The sequence below is a fragment of the Protopterus annectens genome, chromosome 6.part0 (genome assembly GCF_019279795.1).
Source record: "Protopterus annectens isolate FY-2018-M chromosome 6.part0, PAN1.0, whole genome shotgun sequence".
Classification (NCBI taxonomy): Eukaryota; Metazoa; Chordata; order Ceratodontiformes; family Protopteridae; genus Protopterus; species Protopterus annectens.
Window position 1 is genome coordinate 1,951,024,513 of NC_056737.1, and position 21,148 is coordinate 1,951,045,660.

The window sequence follows — 21,148 nt, forward strand, 5'->3', positions numbered from 1 at the left end:
AACACATAAAAATATGATTGTAAATAACTCCATGTTATGGTTACTAAAGGAATTTTGTACTTCACCTATTACACCTAAACATATGGTTTGTTACCCATTAAATATTATTATTAGTTATCGTAACTTTATATTCATGCACCCTAAGTATAGGGAATGGAATTTTATTGTATTTCCTATAATGTATACTCAGGGTATGCTTTTGTCATCTACTTCTGAAGGAACTCATTTAGCTATAGATAATGATCTAAAGTATTGGTATCAGTTGATATCTGATAATAAAGTTAAAAATCTAGATTTCTTAAAACAAGAATTTGATCTAAGAGAAACTTGCTGGTTAGAGGTTCAGACCTTTAGACAACATCTCATTAATAAAATAGATTTAATGTCTATAACTGTTAAAGAATCTATTCCAACACTGATTGATTACTTGATATTAAATTTACAACATAAAGTTTCTGATAAGGGTAAACTTTCATACATACATAAAGTTATCAGACAAGAAACTTTTTACAGTGTAGATTCATACTGGAATTATTTCACTTCTATTAATGGGGACCCACCAAATCAACAAGATAAACAATATATATTGGAATCTGCTTATAGAACTACGTCTTCCATTGTCTGGAGACTTTATACATGGAAATTTTACATAGATCTTTTATACACCTTTGATGATGAATAAAATAAATAATAAAGATAATCTATGTAAGAGATGTAATATAGAAATTAATGCTGACTGGGCTCATATGTTTTATGACTGTATAAAATTGAAAGAATACTGGAAGTCAATTAATGAATTTTTGCAGGCTCTTTTTACTGATAATTTCATTATTTCTAAATCTCTTATATTATTCAACACACCTGTACCTCAAAGTGTTAAAAGGTTAAGCTTCCCTTGTTATGGTCTATTCTAGCAGTGGCTAGGAAAATAATAACTAGAAATTGGATTTCAGATACACCTCCTTCGTTCAATGAATTTAAAAATGTTATGAATATAGTGTGCCATATGGAAATAAACACAATTAGGACTAGAACAAATAGAAAATCATCTTATTTTATTGTATGGGATAATTTACAAAATTTGTTAAAAAAATTTAATTTCAATAGCATGGTATTTTAGTTTAATTAATTGATCTGATTGTAGTGGATGTCTTTGTAAATACTTTAGTTGTTTTGTTGAATATTATAATAATACCTATTTTTAATTACTTGTATAAAATTGTTATGATATTTCTCTTATATGTTAAAACAATAAACCTGTTTTGAAAAAAAAAGAAATGCATAAGCTGATAAACATGTTAAAATTAGGAAATCCCTATGGGTAGGCCTCTATCACAGATGTATAAATCATACCCCTCAACTGTACAGATTTTCACAGAATATTCAGATTTTTGTCTCATAGATTTTGCTCTGTTCCTCATAAAATTTGTGTTTTTCTGGCAAATCATTAATGATTGAAATCACTAAATATTGACTTATATTTGTTTTTCAAACTCCAAACCTGTTAAAACATACATGCTAACACAAAACATGTTATTCTGTCAACTTTCTATGTTTATATGAGCAATATTTGAGCATTGTCCCTGTTTCTGGAGCTTTGTCCCCCACTTTATTGTTGGCTTTGTCCAGATTTCTTGCTCTAAGAATTTGAATGGGATGATATAAATAAATGAAAAATGAGATGCAGGACACCTGTTGATTTTTAGAAGTTAAGATGCTGTCCATGGTTGTACTTGATTATAATGACAATCTTGTAGCCAAGCAAGCTGTGTTTGAAGATAGCATCATACTGTGACCCATAGCCCTTCTTAACATAGATTGTAAGATCTTTATTAAAGTGTGGGCCCTATGAATTGAAACTATTGCTTAAAATCATTCACTTCCATCAGTGTAGCTTTATAAAAGGTGCCATACATTTGGCAGTTTTAGAAGGGAATTATTACTTACAGAATATTATGAATAATGGAGGGGAGTCGCATTGTTTGCTTAGCCTGGAAGCTGTAAAAAAGCTAAGGCGCAACTGTTTTATAGTACTGATGAAATAGCATTCAGAAGATTCTTTGGTTAATATGCTGCAATGATTATATGTTAGGGCATATACAGTGATTAAAACTGGAGTACAGATATTGTTACCAGTGCAAACTAGAAAATGACCAAGGCATGGATGCCTTCTATCCTCAACATATGTTTATAGTAACCTGTGGCACAGGATATCAGAAGGAATCTAGAGGTATATGGAGTAATGGAGGGAAATGAGAAGCAGACATTAAATATATATGAAGATGACATTCTGGCTTTCTTTAGAACACTAATAAGTCCTGAGGGCAATTGTGGAAGACTCTTGGATTTTGATGACATCAAGCAATACTCTTGCAAGACTCAGCTCTTGTAAAGTAGCTGCATCACAAGAAAGCAGATATTCAGAAAGTTCAGCTTTATCTGAGCTGCAGCTGTTTAATATCCGGGCATAGGTTTGGCATATAGCCATCAGGAAATGGGTTAGGCAAATTTTAGGGAATCCATCCACCTAGATAATGGCATAATGTATAGATCACTAAATATATTAGCACTGTTCTTAGAGCAAAGGGTCATATGGTTTAAGATGTCATTTACCTAAGTGTTTATGTTTGATATAGTCCTCCTTGAGAGACAATTCAGAAATCAAAGAAAAAGACTGAGTATATGTAGCATATAAATAAAGCTAGGTTAGCAACAGAACTACACTGAGTTCCTACAGTTCTGGAAGGGCTACATGTCCCAAATTTGGAGGTTCCCATCTAGGCAGCTAAAGTACATGGGCAGATAAATACTAATACTTTTAGTTCATGTCTTGCAAGAAAATTGAGTTCTCCAGATCATTTAAATGCTGGATGAGGAGATGGGGAATATGTCATAAGCAAATGATTCTTTCCGTTACACCAGCAAATGCACTTCCTGATAACAGGTATCCTTCAGCCAGCTGATGGCAATTAATAACATATGCCTTGCATCTGCTTATGCTGACTTTAGAAACCAGGGCAATTACAAGTCTAGAATTGAGTAGCAGTCTGTCCTTTTGGCACAGAGAGTCTTGACCTCATATACATGCATCCACATGTGTGTGTGTGTGTGTGTGTGTGTGTGTGTGTGTGTGTGTGTGTGTGTGTATATATATATATATATATATATATATATATATATATATATATATATATATATGTTAACCGTTTAGAAGCCCATTTTCAGCGGAGACCCGGGGAGAAACTCTCCAGAACAGTGCAATCAGTTAACATTTGCAAACAAAATTTAACAAACTTAAATTAAGATAGAACAAATAATAATAAAATGTAACTGAAACAGATGATAAAAAAAACATATTTACATATGGGAGAAATAGTGATTAAGACACAATTAATAAGAAAATAGAAATGTACAAGCAGCAGCAGAGAAAGGGCTGTGTCCATCAGGGAAAAGGAAAACAGCAAGGGATTAAAGCGTTAGTTGCTTAAAAGAGAAACCTGGTATACGAGAAAGAAGGATGTGAAATAATAGGAAAGAGCCAACTAGTCAGGAGCATAAGAGGGGCAGAGCCATTTGCTACTGAGATAAACTCTTACACTTTGTTTTAAATGAGGATAAGCTGGGTTGTACTGAATGTGCTGAGGAAGAGCATGCCAGACCTTAGCTATTTTATGGGAGTAGTAGGAGTCACCATGCTAGTTATGAGCCTGGGTAACTTTAAGCATTAGTCTGTCAGAAGATCTAAGAGATCTACAGTTAAAGTTTGGTTGAACCAGGGATGAGAGTGCAGGGCAATTCTTGGGGTAATGTATTATTTTGTGGGCAAAAGTAAGTTGGTCTAGTTTTAATAGGTGTGGTAATTCCAGCCAGTTAAGTAGTTGAAGAACAGAACAATGATGTGTCTTATGGGGTTGATTGGTGGCAAACTTAGCAGTTTTATTATAGCAGGACTCTAGGTGATTAATGTCAGTCTTATATAGATTGATGAAGATATGTGAGCAGTAGAGCAGGGTGGAAAGTAAGTGAGCTCTAGCTGTGGCTAGACTGGTTGATTTCTGAGTTATGGTTTGACACTAGATAGAGATCCAAGTTTTGTGTGAACTTTCTTGATTGACAGTGAGATGTGTTTGCCATATTTTAGTTTATAATCTGTAATAACTCCTAGGAGCTTGGTCTCATTTGTAGGTTTAGTCTTAGTGCCATTAGAGGACAGAATATAGACCAGTAGAGAGCTGTGTTTTGATGATTTGGTTGTGAAAATTAATAATTTTGTTTTATTTCTATTTAAAATGAGTTGATGGTTGTAGAGGTAATTTTTTCAAGGAAAGCTTTTTGCGTTTTTTTTTTTTTTGTTGCAGCTCCTGTATGGAAAAGGCCTACCAGATAAGAGAGGAATCACCAAGCTGGCTGACAGAATGTAGGTTGTTTTTTATATATATATATATATATATATATATATATATATATATATATATATATGTGTGTGTATATAATGTGTATGTGTGTGTGTATATAATACCAATATTAGTAGAGATGTTCAAGTCACTTGAATACATTAGAATGGAGTTTGGTATCCATCAAAAAGATTTATAAAAATATTTGTGAATGTGTCATTAGTTTTTGACAAAGCTAGCATATGGTAATTTAGAAAGTAGTCCCAACTGGCAGATTTTTCATATTGCAATTAGTAGATCATTGTTTGCTGCATTGAGCAGGCTAGTTAAAATATACCCATTAGAATTCCCTTTAATTGCAACTGTGGAAAAGATAATACTCAACGATTTTTATTAGGGGTTGTGTAACCACTGGGCAGAAACAAAAGAACAATGTAGGTATTTGGGGGATGTCATTTTAGCATACAAAGGTTTAAGTAGTCTTCATATGCATCATACTGTTCTGAACACTTCCACTTAACCATCTTATGCTGAGGTTGTTAAGAGCACACTGCCCAAGCATCCCAAGTTGAAGACTAAGAAACCTCCGATATTAGTATACTCAGTAACACCCTTACCTAAGTCACATACCTCTAAGAATCACAGGCGTGCAGACTCCAATCCCTTATGGCCCACTGAGACTGCATCAAACCATGGTAGTGGTTCAGTAATAGGTGATGCTATTGTAATGCATACAGACACAATGCTCACCAGGCCAGATAAGAATAGGGTGACAGCTGTTTTTCCTGATCTAGGATGTAACAAGGGCTTTTAAAACTCGCCATCCTGACAAATGTATCGTAGTAGTCCACATGAGGGTGAAAAATCTTTGACACTCTACCCAGAGGGACATGCAGCAGAATATGACTGAGCTCGCTATGCATGAGTCTGAGGCAGGATACTGGTCTTGGTGGTATTTTGTCATCATTCAGAATGTTGCAGAGATTCAAAGATGAGATAATTGGCTTAAATAACTGGATATGTTGTTGGTGTAATTCTAGGGAGATCCAGTATATGTCAGCTTGGGATGAGATGGATGACAAATCTTCATGCTTTGCAAGGATTGTCTTCACCTCTCTCACCAAGGCTTTCAATTTCTGACTATAGCCTTTACTTTCCCCATAGTGCCTGGACATTCCAACCTAGTAAATTTGAATTTGGAGCACATTAAATGGTTCTACTCAGTGCCAGGACTCTTAACAAAACAATGCCAGAACTAGAGGCTTTCTTGCAACTTGAACATCCATATATGTATCATTACAGAAACAGTATCAGAGCAATGAACACACTCCCTCATTTCCTGTGTATATATGCCTATCATATCTTTAGATCCACTGGCGATTCTTTAGGCACATTGTGAGGTCAAATCCCATACATGCATCTGTAAAGCAAGTCATGAATGATTGAGCAGCAGTAGCTGCATCATCAGCAAACAGGAACTCCATTAGATGCTTTATAAGCACCATGGTCTTTGATCTGAACCTTGACAATTTGAAGAGGTTGCTGTCTATTCTTGTTACAGCCACCACATGGTTTGGTGCCTGAATTAATAGTTAGACATTGATTTTGTGATTTCTGACATAACCTAGATTTTAATGACTTCATATTCTTAAAAGAAAATTGAGGTTTTGTACCAACCAGAGCCTTAATACTATCATCGGTCATCAGAATGCTCCAATGTCTAACTATTAATTCAGGCACCAAACCATGTGGTGGCTGTAACTGCTGTAGTTATATATCCACAGCTTCCGATTTTAAGCACCCAGATACTGGTGAACACTTTAAACTTAATACTAATGCTGACTGTAGTACTATGCATGTTGTATATCTTGCAGTCTGTATTCTATGTAACAAATATTATGTAGGTAAGACTGACCGCACTTTGAGAGAGAGGATTAGAGAACATCTATACAACATTAAGAGAAAGAATGACATTAATGCACTTGCTAAGCATGTGGTAGAAACAGATATACAACATTCTTTTAAGTTTTCAGTATTAGCTAGGACCTTTGAAACAGTGAGAAGGGGGAATGTAAGGTGTAGAACTGAAGAGTTAGAAGCTAGTTGGATTATTAGGTTAAGGGCCAACTGTGGACATGGTCTTAATGACCATGTTTCTATTAAACCAGTACTACAGAAAAGGCCTTTAAGAAAATAATGTGTTTATTATTATTATGTATTTTTAACATATTAGAATGATATTTTATCAATTTCATGTGTTTATAAGAGTGTATTTTATATACAATTTTATTTTTATGAAATTTTAACTTAATTGGAATACAAGTCTTGTCACATGATTTGATTGTTAGTATAAACAGGTGTTCTAATCAGCATGTATTATGCACCTGATGAAGCTATCTGTAAAAGCGCTTGTGTGAATAAAGCTGAGCTGACATTAACTTTCTTGAGCATTTGGATTTGTATATCGACTGTTTTTGGATTTCTGCAGCCATACCTTTGCTTTTGGGCTTTTGTTAGACCTTTCCTACTGATGAAGTTGAATCCCTTGGTCACATCAATGAAGGCAATATACAGATGTTTGTTCTGCTCCCCACACTTTTCTTGTAGTTGCCTAACAGTGAAAACCATGTCTATGCTAGAACCCTCAATTCTGAACCCAGACGAGACTCTGGGTAGAGTCTCTCCAAGAATGTGGATGATTTTAAGGACAACATGTGGAAACAGCTTTCCCACACTACTAAGAAGAAAGATGCCACAATAGTTGTTACAATCACTTCTGTCACCCTCGTTCTTGATGTTAGCATCCATCATATCTTGCAGTATGCTGACCTCTCTCCAGTACTGGCAAAGTATTGCTTGCAGCTCTTAAATTAGGGTATCATTGAAGCATTTGAGGATTTCTGAGGCAATACTGTCTTCCCAAGGGCTTTTCCAGAAGAGAGTACTTTTTAGTGCATCATTGAGTTCCTCCAAGCTGGGCTCAGTATTGAGTTCAGTCATGACTGGCAGAGGCTTGATGGCATTCATGCCTCTCTCTGGAACACAGCTGTGTGAGGTGTTTCACCCAGTGCTCCATCTGCTTGGGTTTGTCCTCCAAGACCTGGCCTGTGGCCTACTTAAATGGGGTGAGCTTGCTTTATGATGGACTGATGGCTTGTTTGATTGCATCATACAGTCCTTGCACATTAACAGTGTCCACTGCCTGCTGAATCTCAGAATTATGGCTGGCACCAGCAGTTACTAGCACACCACCTAGCTAACTGCTGCACTTGAATCTGAGCACAGCAGAGCACCTGCAAGTGCTCATCATTGGGAGAGGACCTGTATGCACCAGCGCCATTCTCCTCGTCTCACTCAGTGGAATCAGCACTTCAGTGTGGGTTTACTTGACTTTGAGAAGAAGACAACATGTTGAAGTAAAGCTGATGCAAAAAAAGGAAATTATTTTGTACATGTTGCATTTTGAGTTCAGTGTTTCTTATAAACCTGACACCCATCCTAATTCCACTATTTTCCCTTCTTTTTTCATACCTAGTCAAAGCTAATTAAATAGGTGATAGAAAAGGTAATATCTGTTTGTTTTGGTAATACCCTGCCAACACAGCTTATGTAGTCTGCCCCCATCTTAAGAATTCTTGATGCTGTATCAATGGGAGTTATTTTTAGGAGGCATTGAACCATGGATTTTAACCCTTTATAGTCATTTTTTGAGCATTTGAAGGAAAAAATGTAGTAATGCCTTAGTATGGTTGTTCGATGGGTAGTGTGTCTGTATCTTGCAGTTAATGCACATGACTAAATCCCTGAATTCTTAATGAGCAGCTTTCTGTGTCCACGATACATAGTTTGATTCTTTATACCCTCATTTGCCTACTGTGTGACTCAGATCAAGTCAAGTAACCAGCAAGTACTCTTTGTTTGCCCTAGAAAAGGGACAATTATGGACTTACACAGTCAACACATAGGTAAAATAAAAAATAAAATCAAAAACAGTGTGTAAAAAAAGTTTGTATGTGGACATCTCACTTTGCACTTTAATGTTGATGACAGTGAAAAGAGCTCCAGTGATATCCTTAAAACTGTACAATATGACTAGATAAGTTAGAATCTGCTGTTGTTTTCAATCCTTGGTATGAAAACATGTACGCATTACATTACAATTATTCTGCTATCTATTTTTGTATACTAATACTGCTTAAATCTTGACTGTTTTTATCAAGAGATAAAACGATGTGGCGCAGCAAGGGCTGCATTATGAATAGCATGCGCCATTTTATCAAAAGCCTGCTTGATATCATATTTTTTTTGTTCATGGAATGATGACTGCAGCAGGCTGCTAGGATATCCATGCACATACACTATAAACTGCTGTTCTCCTCCTTATGGTGAAGATTACTTCTTGGACTGGTGAAGAAAAAAAGAAAACATACATGTATTTCATGATCTGCTGCGGTGACTTTCTCCAATGGAGACATCTTTGCCAAATCTGTTTATTTAATGGTGGCTTGTCAGGAACTAAGATAGTGAGATAGTTCATTGTGGCACACAGTAAAACTGTTCAGTGATTATCATTCCAGAATTCATTATATGTTCTCTAGTGTTTCTGATGCTTCCACTATGAAGAAGAAGAAGAAGAAAAAAAACGTGATGCTTCACCTTTTCAGCTGCTTAAACTGCATTGCTAGTGCTTAAACTAATTTCTGCATACACTGCTGTTAGCATACTGATAGACTCATTGATTCTTCTCCTGTAGTTGTTGAAGAGTCTTCTTTTGGCTGTATGTAATGAATGAAACCATGAAGAGTCTAGGTATGGCTGCTAGCTTGAAGTTATTTCTCTGATCAAACGGAACCATTTCAGACTCATCAAGGGAGTGCAAACACACAGACTGACAGTGACATTTTTAAGCAAATGCAGCTATTACATCATGCATTTAAATTATCTGCATAGCTTGGAGGAGAAAAGAGACATTTTGCATTCAGGTTTAGAGGAATATTATATATAGATGGTTTGAATATATATTATCGCAGTCAATGGAATATGCTGATGATTAGCTAAAGAAGTACGACTATGACAATGAGACGAATGGAATAATGTCTGTCTGGAAAAGACGGGGAAGATAGATTAGGTTGTCTTCCATATGATTTGGGGGAATTTGATAAGACAAAAAAATAAATGGCCACCAGGGAAATAGAGGTAAGTAGGAAATTTGGAGGAGAAGATAGGAGGAAGAAAGTTATATTTTAACTAATGAGTTACACTAATGTAATTTAGATCTGGAAGTTAATACCTAGGGTGATGCTACTATTGATAAAAAAATTGACAGTGAATAACTTTTGAGAGACTCTGAGTTACATGAAGGTGGAAATTAATATAATATTTGCAGGGAGAGTTCCACATATTTGAGATTTCATAACTGGGAAACAGAAGTCTGTGCTGCAAAGCATTTTATGAGGTGTAATTAAAATAGGGATGAAGGGCCTGTGGGATCTGAGGCTGTAGCCTGTGCTAATCTTGTCTAGTCTGCTAGTGAAGGAGATCATAATCTGATTTTGACTCACTCAGTTTGGCTATATCCATTTGTTTCTGAAAGCATTTGCATTTTTCCAGTATGTGTTCAAAGCATTAGGGGAGCTTTATTCTTCATCCCTTGCCCAATTCTTTTGGTGACCACCTAAAGGCTTCAAGCTGATTCTGTAAATTACTTTTGCAGTATCTGCCTTGCTAGGACTGCATCTCCTGATTTATTTATTTAACATTTGTTGACTAGAAAAGTCTGACTAGGACAGAGCCTATTTTCAGTGGAAGCATGAGGAGAAATGTTCTAGATGTATCCCTCACCTTGAAATTCAGCATTGTGTCATGAATGATGAGCTTTTTTAGCATATAAGGAGTATTAGAGTTCCCCATTTAAAAGTTTTTTAATTTCACTGTTTAGTGTAATATATATATATATATATATATGGTTCTACCTGACTTCGTCGACAGCGCAGAAGACCGACAGCGGAATTCGCTCAAGAAGAAAGATCAGAGAGAAGAAGAAGACTTCGGTGGGGGTTGCAGAACATCGAATGCACAAGAGACCGACACGACGACATGACAACACCAGCGCCGAGGATGGATGACATGGGAAAGGCGGTTAAGTGAGTTAGGGTTAGGGGGCATAGGGGGGGGGGTTAAGTGAGTTAGTTAGGGAAGGGGGGGGGGGGTTTTAGGGGTTAGGCTAGGAGTGGGTAGGGGAGTAGGTGAGTTAGTTAGGTTAGGTTAAGGGGGTTAAGGGCCAGGTTGGACGGGTTAGAGTTAGGGTGGTTTAGTGTGTAGGTGAGTGTAGGTCTGGTGCTGTAAGGATGTTGGCTTGTAGGGTTAGTGGCTTGTTGGTGTGTGTGGTTTGTGGAATGGGGATGTGTTTTGTTTTAATAATTGTGTGTGCAGTGTATTGTCGAATATATATATATATATATATATATATATATATATATATATATGGGTCTACCTGATTTAACCAAACGCTTCAAATGCCAGCGAGAACATCGACACCGGAAGATTGACAATGGAGAAGACCGAAAGTTGCAAATCCAGATGCTGAGAACACCGACATGTTAAGGTAAGTGTGCGGTAGGGATGGACGTTAGGGTCAGGGTGCGGGTACGGTTAGTGTGTGATAGTGACGGACATTAGGGTTAGGGTGCGGGTCAAGTAAGTGTGCGATAGTGATGGACTTTAGGTTTAGGGGTGAGTTAAGTGAGTTAGGGTTAGGGTGCGGGTAAGGTAAGTGTGCGTTAGTGACGGACCTCAGGATTAGGGTTTAGGTTAAGGTTACTGCATAGATAGTTGTGTATGTAAGGTTTAGTGTAGGTTTATAAGATGTTTGGTGTGCTTGTGTTGTGTGTGTGTTTTTCGAAAAAGGTATTTGTTTTGTTGATTGTTGGGATTGTGGTTTGTCGGGCATGTGAAGTTTCATGTTTTTGAACTTTCGGTTTTGTGGTGTCGGTTATTTCATTGTTGGTGTTTTGGCTTGTCAGCGTTATCAAGTAGGCACACACACACACATATATATATATATATATATATATATATATATATATGTGTGTGTATATATGTATATATATATACATATATATATATATATATATATATATATATATATATATATATATATATATATACATACACGAAGGGAAAGATAGAGAGAGAGAGAGGGATTTATATCATATTATCAAGTTTCAGAAACTCAAAGATGTCTGAGTTTCTGAAAGGAGGCAAGCCCCACCTGCCACCCCACACTGCCTGCAAACTATATATACCAACTCTGAGATCATACTACAGTGAAGAAAGGGTAAATTCACCATTAAAGAATGACAATGTCGATCACTATACTGAGGGAATCAGGAACTGTACACTTTTCCTCACTGTAGTGTGATCTTGTAGTTGGTATATATAATTTTCAGGGGTTGTGGTGGGTGCCTACCTCCTTGCAAAAATGTAGATTATTATTTATTTGTTTTTTTTGCCATTCCGGTTTTTTGGAAACTTGAACATTTGGTTTCAGTCTTATAAATTTTAAGTTACTGAAACTCAGTAATATGACATAAACCCAAATATATGTATGTGTGTGTGTGTGTGTGTGTGTGTGTGTGTGTGTGTGTGTGTGTATATATATATATATATATATATATATATATATATATATATATATATCTATGGGTCTACTGCTTTTCATCAAATATCACGTATTCGAAAAAGAGCAGCAGACCGCTCAGTTAAGCGAAAGTGCACTTTCGCGAACTCAGCTTCTACAAACGGATCGCACCACAGTGGAGGACAGCAGAAAAACATGCTATGTCCTCCACTGTGGTGCGGTAGTTACAGACCTTAGGGTTAGGGTGCGGCCTGTGGGTCGTGGTAAGGGGATAGCCCTACTAGCTATCTCCTTACCATGACCTGTGCCCTAACCCTAAGGTCCGTAACTACTGCACCACAGTGGAGGACAGGCTATCCTCCACTGTAGTGCGGTAGTCATGGACCTTAGGGTTAGGGTGCGGGTCATGGTAAGGGGATAGCCCTAACTCTATGGTCCGTAACTACTGCACTAAAATCAGTAGTAGCCCGTTCGCTGAAGCGGGTTTCGTGAAAGTGCACTCAGGGTGTGAGTTCGAAGAAGTGTATTTTCAAACTTATACAGTAGACCCATATATATATATATATATATATATGTATATATATATATATATATATATATATATATATATATATATATATATATATTTATTTATACACACACACACACACACACACACACACACACACACACACACACACACACACACTCATTATTTAATGAAACTGCTATGCAGATGGACACAAGGTGGGGGTAGTGAATCACTGCTCTGAGAAGTACAGCATCACTGAATTACCCAACAAGAGTAGTTGCTCCTCCAGTCATGTAGGCTTCATTAATTGTATTTGTTCAGGGGCTGGGTTTATTTGCAAAGGGCTTGGGTACAGATGTGGGGCAAGAGTATCCTTTAGGTTTTACTCCAATGTCTTAGGGCTTCATAGCAGCAGTCTATGGTGTACAAGCCCTACAATATAACAAAATAATGCGTATGGATACTGTCCTAAGATACCATTACAATTATCCGTGTTTAACATGACTGCAATATGAACAATGCACTTGGCAGGTTATCCCTCTTTTTAGAGTCCAAAATACTTGTCAGTTAGGTGGACCACTGCATTTATGTCCAGCCTTATCGATTACAAATAAGATCATAAAATGACAGAAACAAAAGTATCTGAAAAAATACTGGCGTGCTTCTGTCCTGCCTATGACCTTGGTTCCAGTAGAATGATTTCTATGAGACTTAGGAAAAAAAACAACAACATGCTGCTCTGCTATGCTAGTGAAACTTTTCTTCTTTAGGATGAATCTGTTAGGTAGAGTGTTGCTTCACATAAAGGAAGTCTATTATTACTATCTTAAGCAAACTTTGAAGACTACTTCATTTTACCTGGTATATGACTGATATTTATTTAGTTTAGCATACAAATGCCATTGCACTCGGTTTGTTCCTGATTATTCTAAATTTATAACTGTGCATAGCATACTGAGTTCAGAAGACATTGTACTGGGTGTTTCACACACATCATGTTGTTTCGACTGCATCTTTCATAAGAAATGCCCAAGTCATTGTCCCTTTTTATCCCTTGGGTGTACCATTAAATAAACACACAACAATTTGTTGCAAATTCTATTTTAGATTTTTTTATGTTTTGCATTATGCTGTTTACCTTACCCTACTATCTTTTAAGAGGAAATAGACAAGCTGTCATATTTAACCAAAAAGTGTAGTGCACACCAAACACATTTGTATGTAGCACTTTGGATGTAAACAGAAGCAACAAAGTCTATAACTAAAATATTATTTTTTAAACAAAATTGCTTTGCATACTTAGAAAAAATTCAGAGGACTTTCTGACTTTATCTCCCCTCCCCCTTTATCTGCAAAGTGCCAGTGTCTTTGAAACAGAAACAGAGAGGAGGAGAAAATAATGCAATCCCGGTCTGGTGCTGTCCTGCTGAAACAGAGGCTTTTGATGACCAAGAATCCCATGCAAGCAGTGCACTGCCCTCAATTTCATTCATGTGAGGATACTTCGACGTATGCACCCCTCATCAGTTTGTCTGTCTAGGTTATATCCTCAAGCATCTAGTGGTAACTGCTAGCCATACAAGAAGAAACTCACACCCTTCCCGAACAAGAGGAATACTGGCATGACCTGTTTAGTCCCCAGCTGTCTAGCATCTGACCTGCTAATCATACTCAGGACACCAGCACTGCATACAGGGAGGGCACCCTCCAGTTATATCAATTCTTTTGTTGCTGTCCATTTCATGACAGGTTGGGAAACATGGAGGAGAATATAAGGACATTTGTATTTCACTTGCTCTTACCAAAGATACTACCTGGATCTTGCCTTATTCAACTATGAAGTTCCCTAATAATCATGTAAATGAATTAAAATAAAATTAGCAATAATTAGCTGTAAATAAAGTATGCATTTTTTCATAATCAGGCAGTTCCACTGATTGTATACAGCTTGTTTCATCCAATCAATTCAACATAGTTTCATAGGTTCATAGATTAGTACTAGGCTAACTGCCCTTGTGAGCCATTTTGAGCCTAGCCAATTATCCCTTGTGAGACTCAAACCCTGCACTTTTTGTCTGTAAGGCAAACACCTTAATCATTAGGCCACCTCCCAACAGAAGTCAAAGGAAATTAAGCTACTGTAATCACATGTGCAGGTTCTTAAATACATGGCAGTTGATACTACACCATTTGATGCAATCCTTTCTTTCAGCAGTATTGGCATGATATTATTTTCCCCTAGTACTATAAATTACCACTTGAAATGTCTTGTTATGATGAGCAAGTACTGTTTTATGTGTAAAGTACACTTCAGATGTTAGCATGTTGTTGAAATGCTTATTACATGTAAGGTGACATGGCTACAGTAGTCAATGGCTCTACCTAATAGGTCTTTCACTAGTACATGTGAGTATATTCTAACTGTACATCACCTGCCAAACAAATTAAATAAATACTTCACTTCATGTGTCCTACTGACAAGTTGGCAGAGTAGCAGTATTTATTTTCATAAGTAGCTCATGAAGTAAATAAAACACTAAATAAAAACTATTATGTGTAAAGATCATTTTCAGATGCACATACAGTAATAAAATAATAAATAATAACTATAATGTGTAAAGATCATTTTCAGATGCACATATAGTAATTAATCCTGAAACTGTTTTCAACAGAGATTTCTAAAGAGGCACATCAGCAGGAAGAAGGATTTGTCAAGGTTGACGACATCTTTGGAGTGAAACTGAAACGCCGCCGTTTTGCAGGTCAGCGAAAAGGTGGAACTCTGCTAGGTATCACAGTTTTCATATGCATCAGAAGAGGACAAAAGCTGAAAGACCATGCCATTCATCTTGGCAACATGAGTGAAGATCACTGCGAATTGTGGTTTAGAAAGCTGAAGGAAATTCTAAATGGTATGTATGTTCTCATTTTATTTTTAAATTAGAAAGTGCAGATTGAGCTGCCTGGTTATTTTATGTCAAAATGAACTTGACATGCAGCATTGGGCTGTTTCGCTACTAACTTATTATCATATAAATTGCATTTATTTTAACCAATATTTTCATATTATGTATTATTTAGTATAATTATTTAAACTGTAGATATTTTTGTGTTATTTCTGAAGCATGTAAAATTGTATACATAGTTAAATTCTTGTTGTATTACTCTGGAGCATTTCTCCCCAGGTGTTTGCTGAGAATGGGCACCCACAAGTGGGACTTTCCTGGAAATCGAATGTCAATAAATAAAGTTATTAGAGTAAATTAGGTAGCCCTTCATACATGGAAGTCTTTATTTCTTGTTATATTAGAGTGTACAATATTGAGCATGACCTGATGACCTCTCATAACTGGCCAGACCACTTTCCTTATTAATGCATTAATTCCCCAGTTTGTCTGGCATAGCAGTCTCAATATAATCGATTAGGAGGTGGTGTTCTTCCAAGGAAAGATTGACTTTTTCTCCTTGCTGAGGTTTGACTCAGACAGATGCTGACCATGGAGCTTCATTCATTCAATCTACAATTCCTGGGCAAGTTTACTTCCTAGTTTTATTCCATCCTGGTACCATGAATGGATAGTTACACTGATATACTGTCTCCATACCTTCACGTCTACACAGACATGTATTTAGACTGACTGTTTAAGTGCCAGCTCAGATAGAAAAATACCTGCTTGTGATTTACCCCTGCTTTCCACTATGAGATGTAAACTAACAACACAGTCCCTCTTTCTGTAATGATACAGGCAAAAGTAGCACTTCTTTGACCATTCAGTTCTATTTATTATGATCATCATTTCTTTTATTAGAGTTACAGATATGTGCATATTGTATCAAATCAGCTATTTTCCTGCCTGCCCAGCAATTTATTAGTGTTTTCTAATGAAGATTTATAAGAGGTGCATTTTAAATTAATAGATATAGATAGTATTTATGTGTACATTCTTTCTGCTGGTCAGCTCTTCATTGCAGATGTTTCTAACTGAAATGTGATCACTGCAGTATATGGCAAGATAGTAAATAAGACAGAGACATAAGACACTGTAGTTTCCCTGAGGTGCATATTTAAGTTGTTCTGAGAATGTAAGTGTACCTCAGTACATCCACATCCCTGTGAGCATATCATTAAAACTATTCATGTTATATAAGATCCCCCTTCCTAAATCTGTTTTATTCACACACACACACACACACACACACACACACACACACACACACACACACACACACACACACACACACACACACATGTATATATTGTATCTATCTATAGCTATCTATCTATATATATGTGTTTGTCTGCATGTTTGTGTGTGTAACCATTTTATATTGTATATATTATTATTATATAGTGTATACATATATGTAGATATATATGTATTTTAAATATATATATATATATATATATATATATATATATGTATATACATATATATATATATATATATATATATATATATAAATTATATAGATAGATAAATATGTATTATATATTATTTATTTTTTTTATTTTACATTTGTTGACTGGGATAGTCTGACTGGATACATGTTCATTTTCAGCCCAGGGAGAAAAGCTCCAAGATAATAATATACATTGAACATTTAGTAAATGCTAGTTTCAAGCAGATTACAGTCATAAGCAATACCAGCATTTAGGACATGTAGCACTAAATTATAAAACACTTTGCAAAACGTAACATTATTTTCAAAGTTAAACATACATAACATTACATTCAGGTTTGACCCTTCCTGAAATGGACTGGTAGAAAAAAGTTAGAAGTAGTTGAAGGTAAGGCACTTAAGAAATAGTGAGGTCACTAGTCAGGGTTTTATATATATATATATATATATATATATATATATATATATATGTGTGTGTGTGTGTGTGTGTATTAAAATTAACCTTAGCTGTACAGTTTGCATGACACAGGCTATCCGTATCAAAATGAAATTTGCAGTTCTTCAAATCATTTTCTGCTGAGGAACAGTGCATATATCTGTCTGGTTGCTTCAAATGTCTACCATGTTGTTATTATTTGACAGTAGTATTTACATTTGACAGTTGGTCTTTTAATTTATTTATTTTTGTATTTAAGTATTTATTTATTTGTTTGCATTTGACTACTCGGAAAGTCCAACTGGGTAGGAGCCCATTTTGGTGGAGGCCCGAGGAGAAAAGCTCAAGTATTGCAAAGCATTTTAAGCACAATAATTTTACAATCTTTAAAAAAATAATACTAAAAAACAAATACAGTTTAAATAATTATACCAAATTAGACATAATGTGAAAACATTGGTTAAGAATAGCTACAAGTTGTGTGACAATGATTTAATAGTTAGAGAAATTTATAAAACTTTTGACACCATTCTTGCAACACTATTGCTTTAGTTAACAACACAACTTGAAGGGGTCTATCTGAAGATCTTTATCATGATTCTTGCAGTCTGTGTTATAGGAGGACTGGTTGTGGCACCTGGTTTGTCTTCTTCATGCGACTTCTACTTACACCTGTCATTCTTGTATAAATGTCTTTGCATTCCATCTATCATTTTGTCCTCCAAACAAACTACACAGGATCTTGGTTCTACTCTGCAGCATGGAGTATGTGCAACACTAGAATTTTCCCTTGAGTCTGTTGATGTCGTCTACATTGCAGATGGCAGAGTTTTGCAGTACCTTTGCTGTGCAAGTCTAAGTTGGGGGGAAAAATGTTTGTAGTCCTTGCTTTTTCTTTGCAATTTACTGTCCCCAGGTGTCATTCATGTCTCTTAACGCATGTAGTCTTGCATACCAAGCTAGGCCTTATAAATCACTTTCATAATTTTCCATGGTCTTGTCTCTACATAGTTGTTTTGTATAAGGTAGTAAATAATGTTTGTAAGAAAGGCATATAGCGAAGGTACTCGGCTTTATATGTGGTAGTCCCTACAAATGAGCAGAAGATACTCCTAGTCTGTATATACAGCATTTGTCCCCTAGTAGCTGTGCACTGTCAGAATGCATATTGTTAGAGGCAGAGATGTACAGCTGCCACTGTAGTTTTGACTATGTGGTTTAATTGAATTTGTGGATGTAAGGGAGATTTATCCACTACAGTGATCGATCCTCCAATGAGATGCAGAAATCGTTGTCATTTGTAGTTTTTTGAAAGGTGTAAAGGGTGCACCTCCCTGCATTTGAAGTGTGGGGATTTTTGCTCCACAAAAATATGCATTTGTTCCTTCATTTTTGTTCCTCTATTTGTGGCATATTTTGAGAGCCAAACAGCTGTTAGATGACATTTACAGTGACTGCAAAGTGATCAGGAAAACTTTTTTGTTTTATAGTGTAGTTATATTATTACTTTTTTTTCATTTGTGTAAGTTTTTAGATTTGAATCAATTTACTGGCAATGCCATTTTCCAGTTGAATAGTTATAGTTTGCGTATTATATTATTTGTATTCCTAATCTTAGTTTGTATAGATTTTTACCCCACATTTCTCTTAACATTTTCATAATGGTGCCTGCTAGTCTGACTCAATAGACACTGTCAATAGCCTTGCAAACAAATGTAATACCAATTTCAAACCTGTGACTTCTATTCAAAGCCCTGAAATACATGATTCCCTAACACTGCTAAGCAAGAAAAAAAATGTCCCATATGGGACCTGACAATGCTATCACTTCTGGTATACAACCCCCATATTGTACAGATTGCACACTACTACAATAAAAACTTGTAGTCAGACTCATTTATTCAAAGCTTCCATGTACTTCACTTGGACACCTGAATACAAGAGCTTGGATTGCTTCTAAAACTAGCTGTGTACCTACAAAGCTGATATTAAGTATTTTTTCAGTACTTTATAACTCTTCTGAGCTGCATTTATTGATTTTGTTGAAGTTATCACTGTTTTTCAGCCTGCTCCTGTTAAAGAAATACCATCTGTTTGATACTTTATTGCTCTTAGATAGTTTTAACTGCATTCTGATGTTTCCTAACCTCTTTTACTGCAAAAGCTGTTATGAGTTTGCCAAAATATTTCTAAGTTTTACAAAGTTTTTCTGTATTTGTAGAAGTTCTCTTATGTTTGCGCACTTTTTTTTCTGTATTAGTGGACATTTCTCAAGGTTTGTGAACTTATTTCCAAGAATTTGTGATGCTACAGGGGTTCTGCCTTTCATTGTAAAGTATTTGTTGCTACACTCAAAACCAGTTTATTTTACATTAAGAGGGTTTTCTGCACTCTGGTTGGAGCAGAGGGCTAATTCAACCCATTTGAGTTGGAAACTGGTAGTAGAAGACTTATTGTATGTTTAACTGATTGGCCTGATGGCTTAACTGTGTAAAAGTCTTTCATCCTGCTGGTATAAAAGCCTCAATATTTGCACATTGCACAAACTCTCTTATCCGTGCCTTGTATATAAACAAACCGCTCTAGTTTAAAATCCTCTATAAGAAATGGTTTCCATATTCCCTCACTGTTCATGGCTGCTCAAAGAACTGCCAGTTTGCACAGAGGTCTGTGTCACTGCAGGTCATCTAATAGTATACTACTAAACATTCTCACTTAGACCTTTATGTGACTCTCCCCTACTCCTTCCCATGTACTAAGAATCTGGTATAATGGATAGGTGCTTCCTTATAACCTTTGCTTCTGGCCTGGTTGAGCTGGCTATCCTGAGGTGGTGTAGCAACTGTCTCATGTTCATTGGCAACAATTTAATTTTTAAAAGACAAACACATTGTGTGAGAAATGTAGATATACAATGTCATAGAGGGTATAGCTCTCACATATGCACACAAAAAATGCAAACCAGGTTTTCAGTGTTTCGCTCAAAACACTTACTACTGACACTAAGGAACAAACACATAGACCCACATATGCAAAGGTACTCATTTGTTGTCTAGCCAAACCTCCAAGACCTTCTAAAAGCATCTCCCAGTCTCCCTGCAAACACTCAAAAAAGACAGTACTTCACGCAACATGTAACTCTGAAAGTCATAGTAGTCCCGCTCCAAAACCCATACAGCAGCACACTGCACAGCCAAATATTGTAATTACTGGGGATTCCATTGTAAGACACACTGATGTCCCCCTTACCAGGCTAAACATGGAGAAAATCACAGTGAGCTAACTGTCTGGAGCAGGATCCACCAGATGCTAACTGCACTTAGATTGTAGTCTATGTGAGCATAAATGACCTAAGGCATACCTCACTGGACTATAAGAAGAAAGATATGATGGAGCTCTCTGAATATATGTCCCAGGCGGGTATGAATGTAATTTTGAGTAGCATCCTACTGCCACAGTTCCAGGAAAAAAAATGACTGACTTCATCAACTGGCTTAGTTTCTGGTGTCACAACAAGGGGATCCATTATCTTTCAGCCTGGGGAGACATGATCAATAAACCATGATGCTTTGCTGTAGATGGTTTGCACTTGTCACCACTTGGCTTTGGGATACTGACAAAAAACTTTATCTGTCCCCATAATGTTTTTTTAGCCATACCAAGATATTAAACCTTCCAACTTAACAAAAATCACTCAAGACTACCTAAAGGTAGTGATGCTCAATACTAGAAGTTTAAATAAAAAAAATGCACTCTCTGGAAGCACT

The 21,148-nt window shown here is 36.3% G+C and overlaps 1 protein-coding gene across 1 annotated transcript in view; it reads left to right on the top strand.

Annotated features, from left to right (window-relative positions):
- Window positions 1-21,148, top strand: part of CERKL (ceramide kinase like) — a 1,924,967-nt gene that overhangs the window by 610,498 nt on the left and 1,293,321 nt on the right. The window contains exon 2 of the mRNA XM_044073713.1: window positions 15,217-15,456. Within this exon, the coding sequence (XP_043929648.1) occupies window positions 15,217-15,456 (240 nt within the window). The remainder of the gene's footprint in view (window positions 1-15,216; window positions 15,457-21,148) is intronic.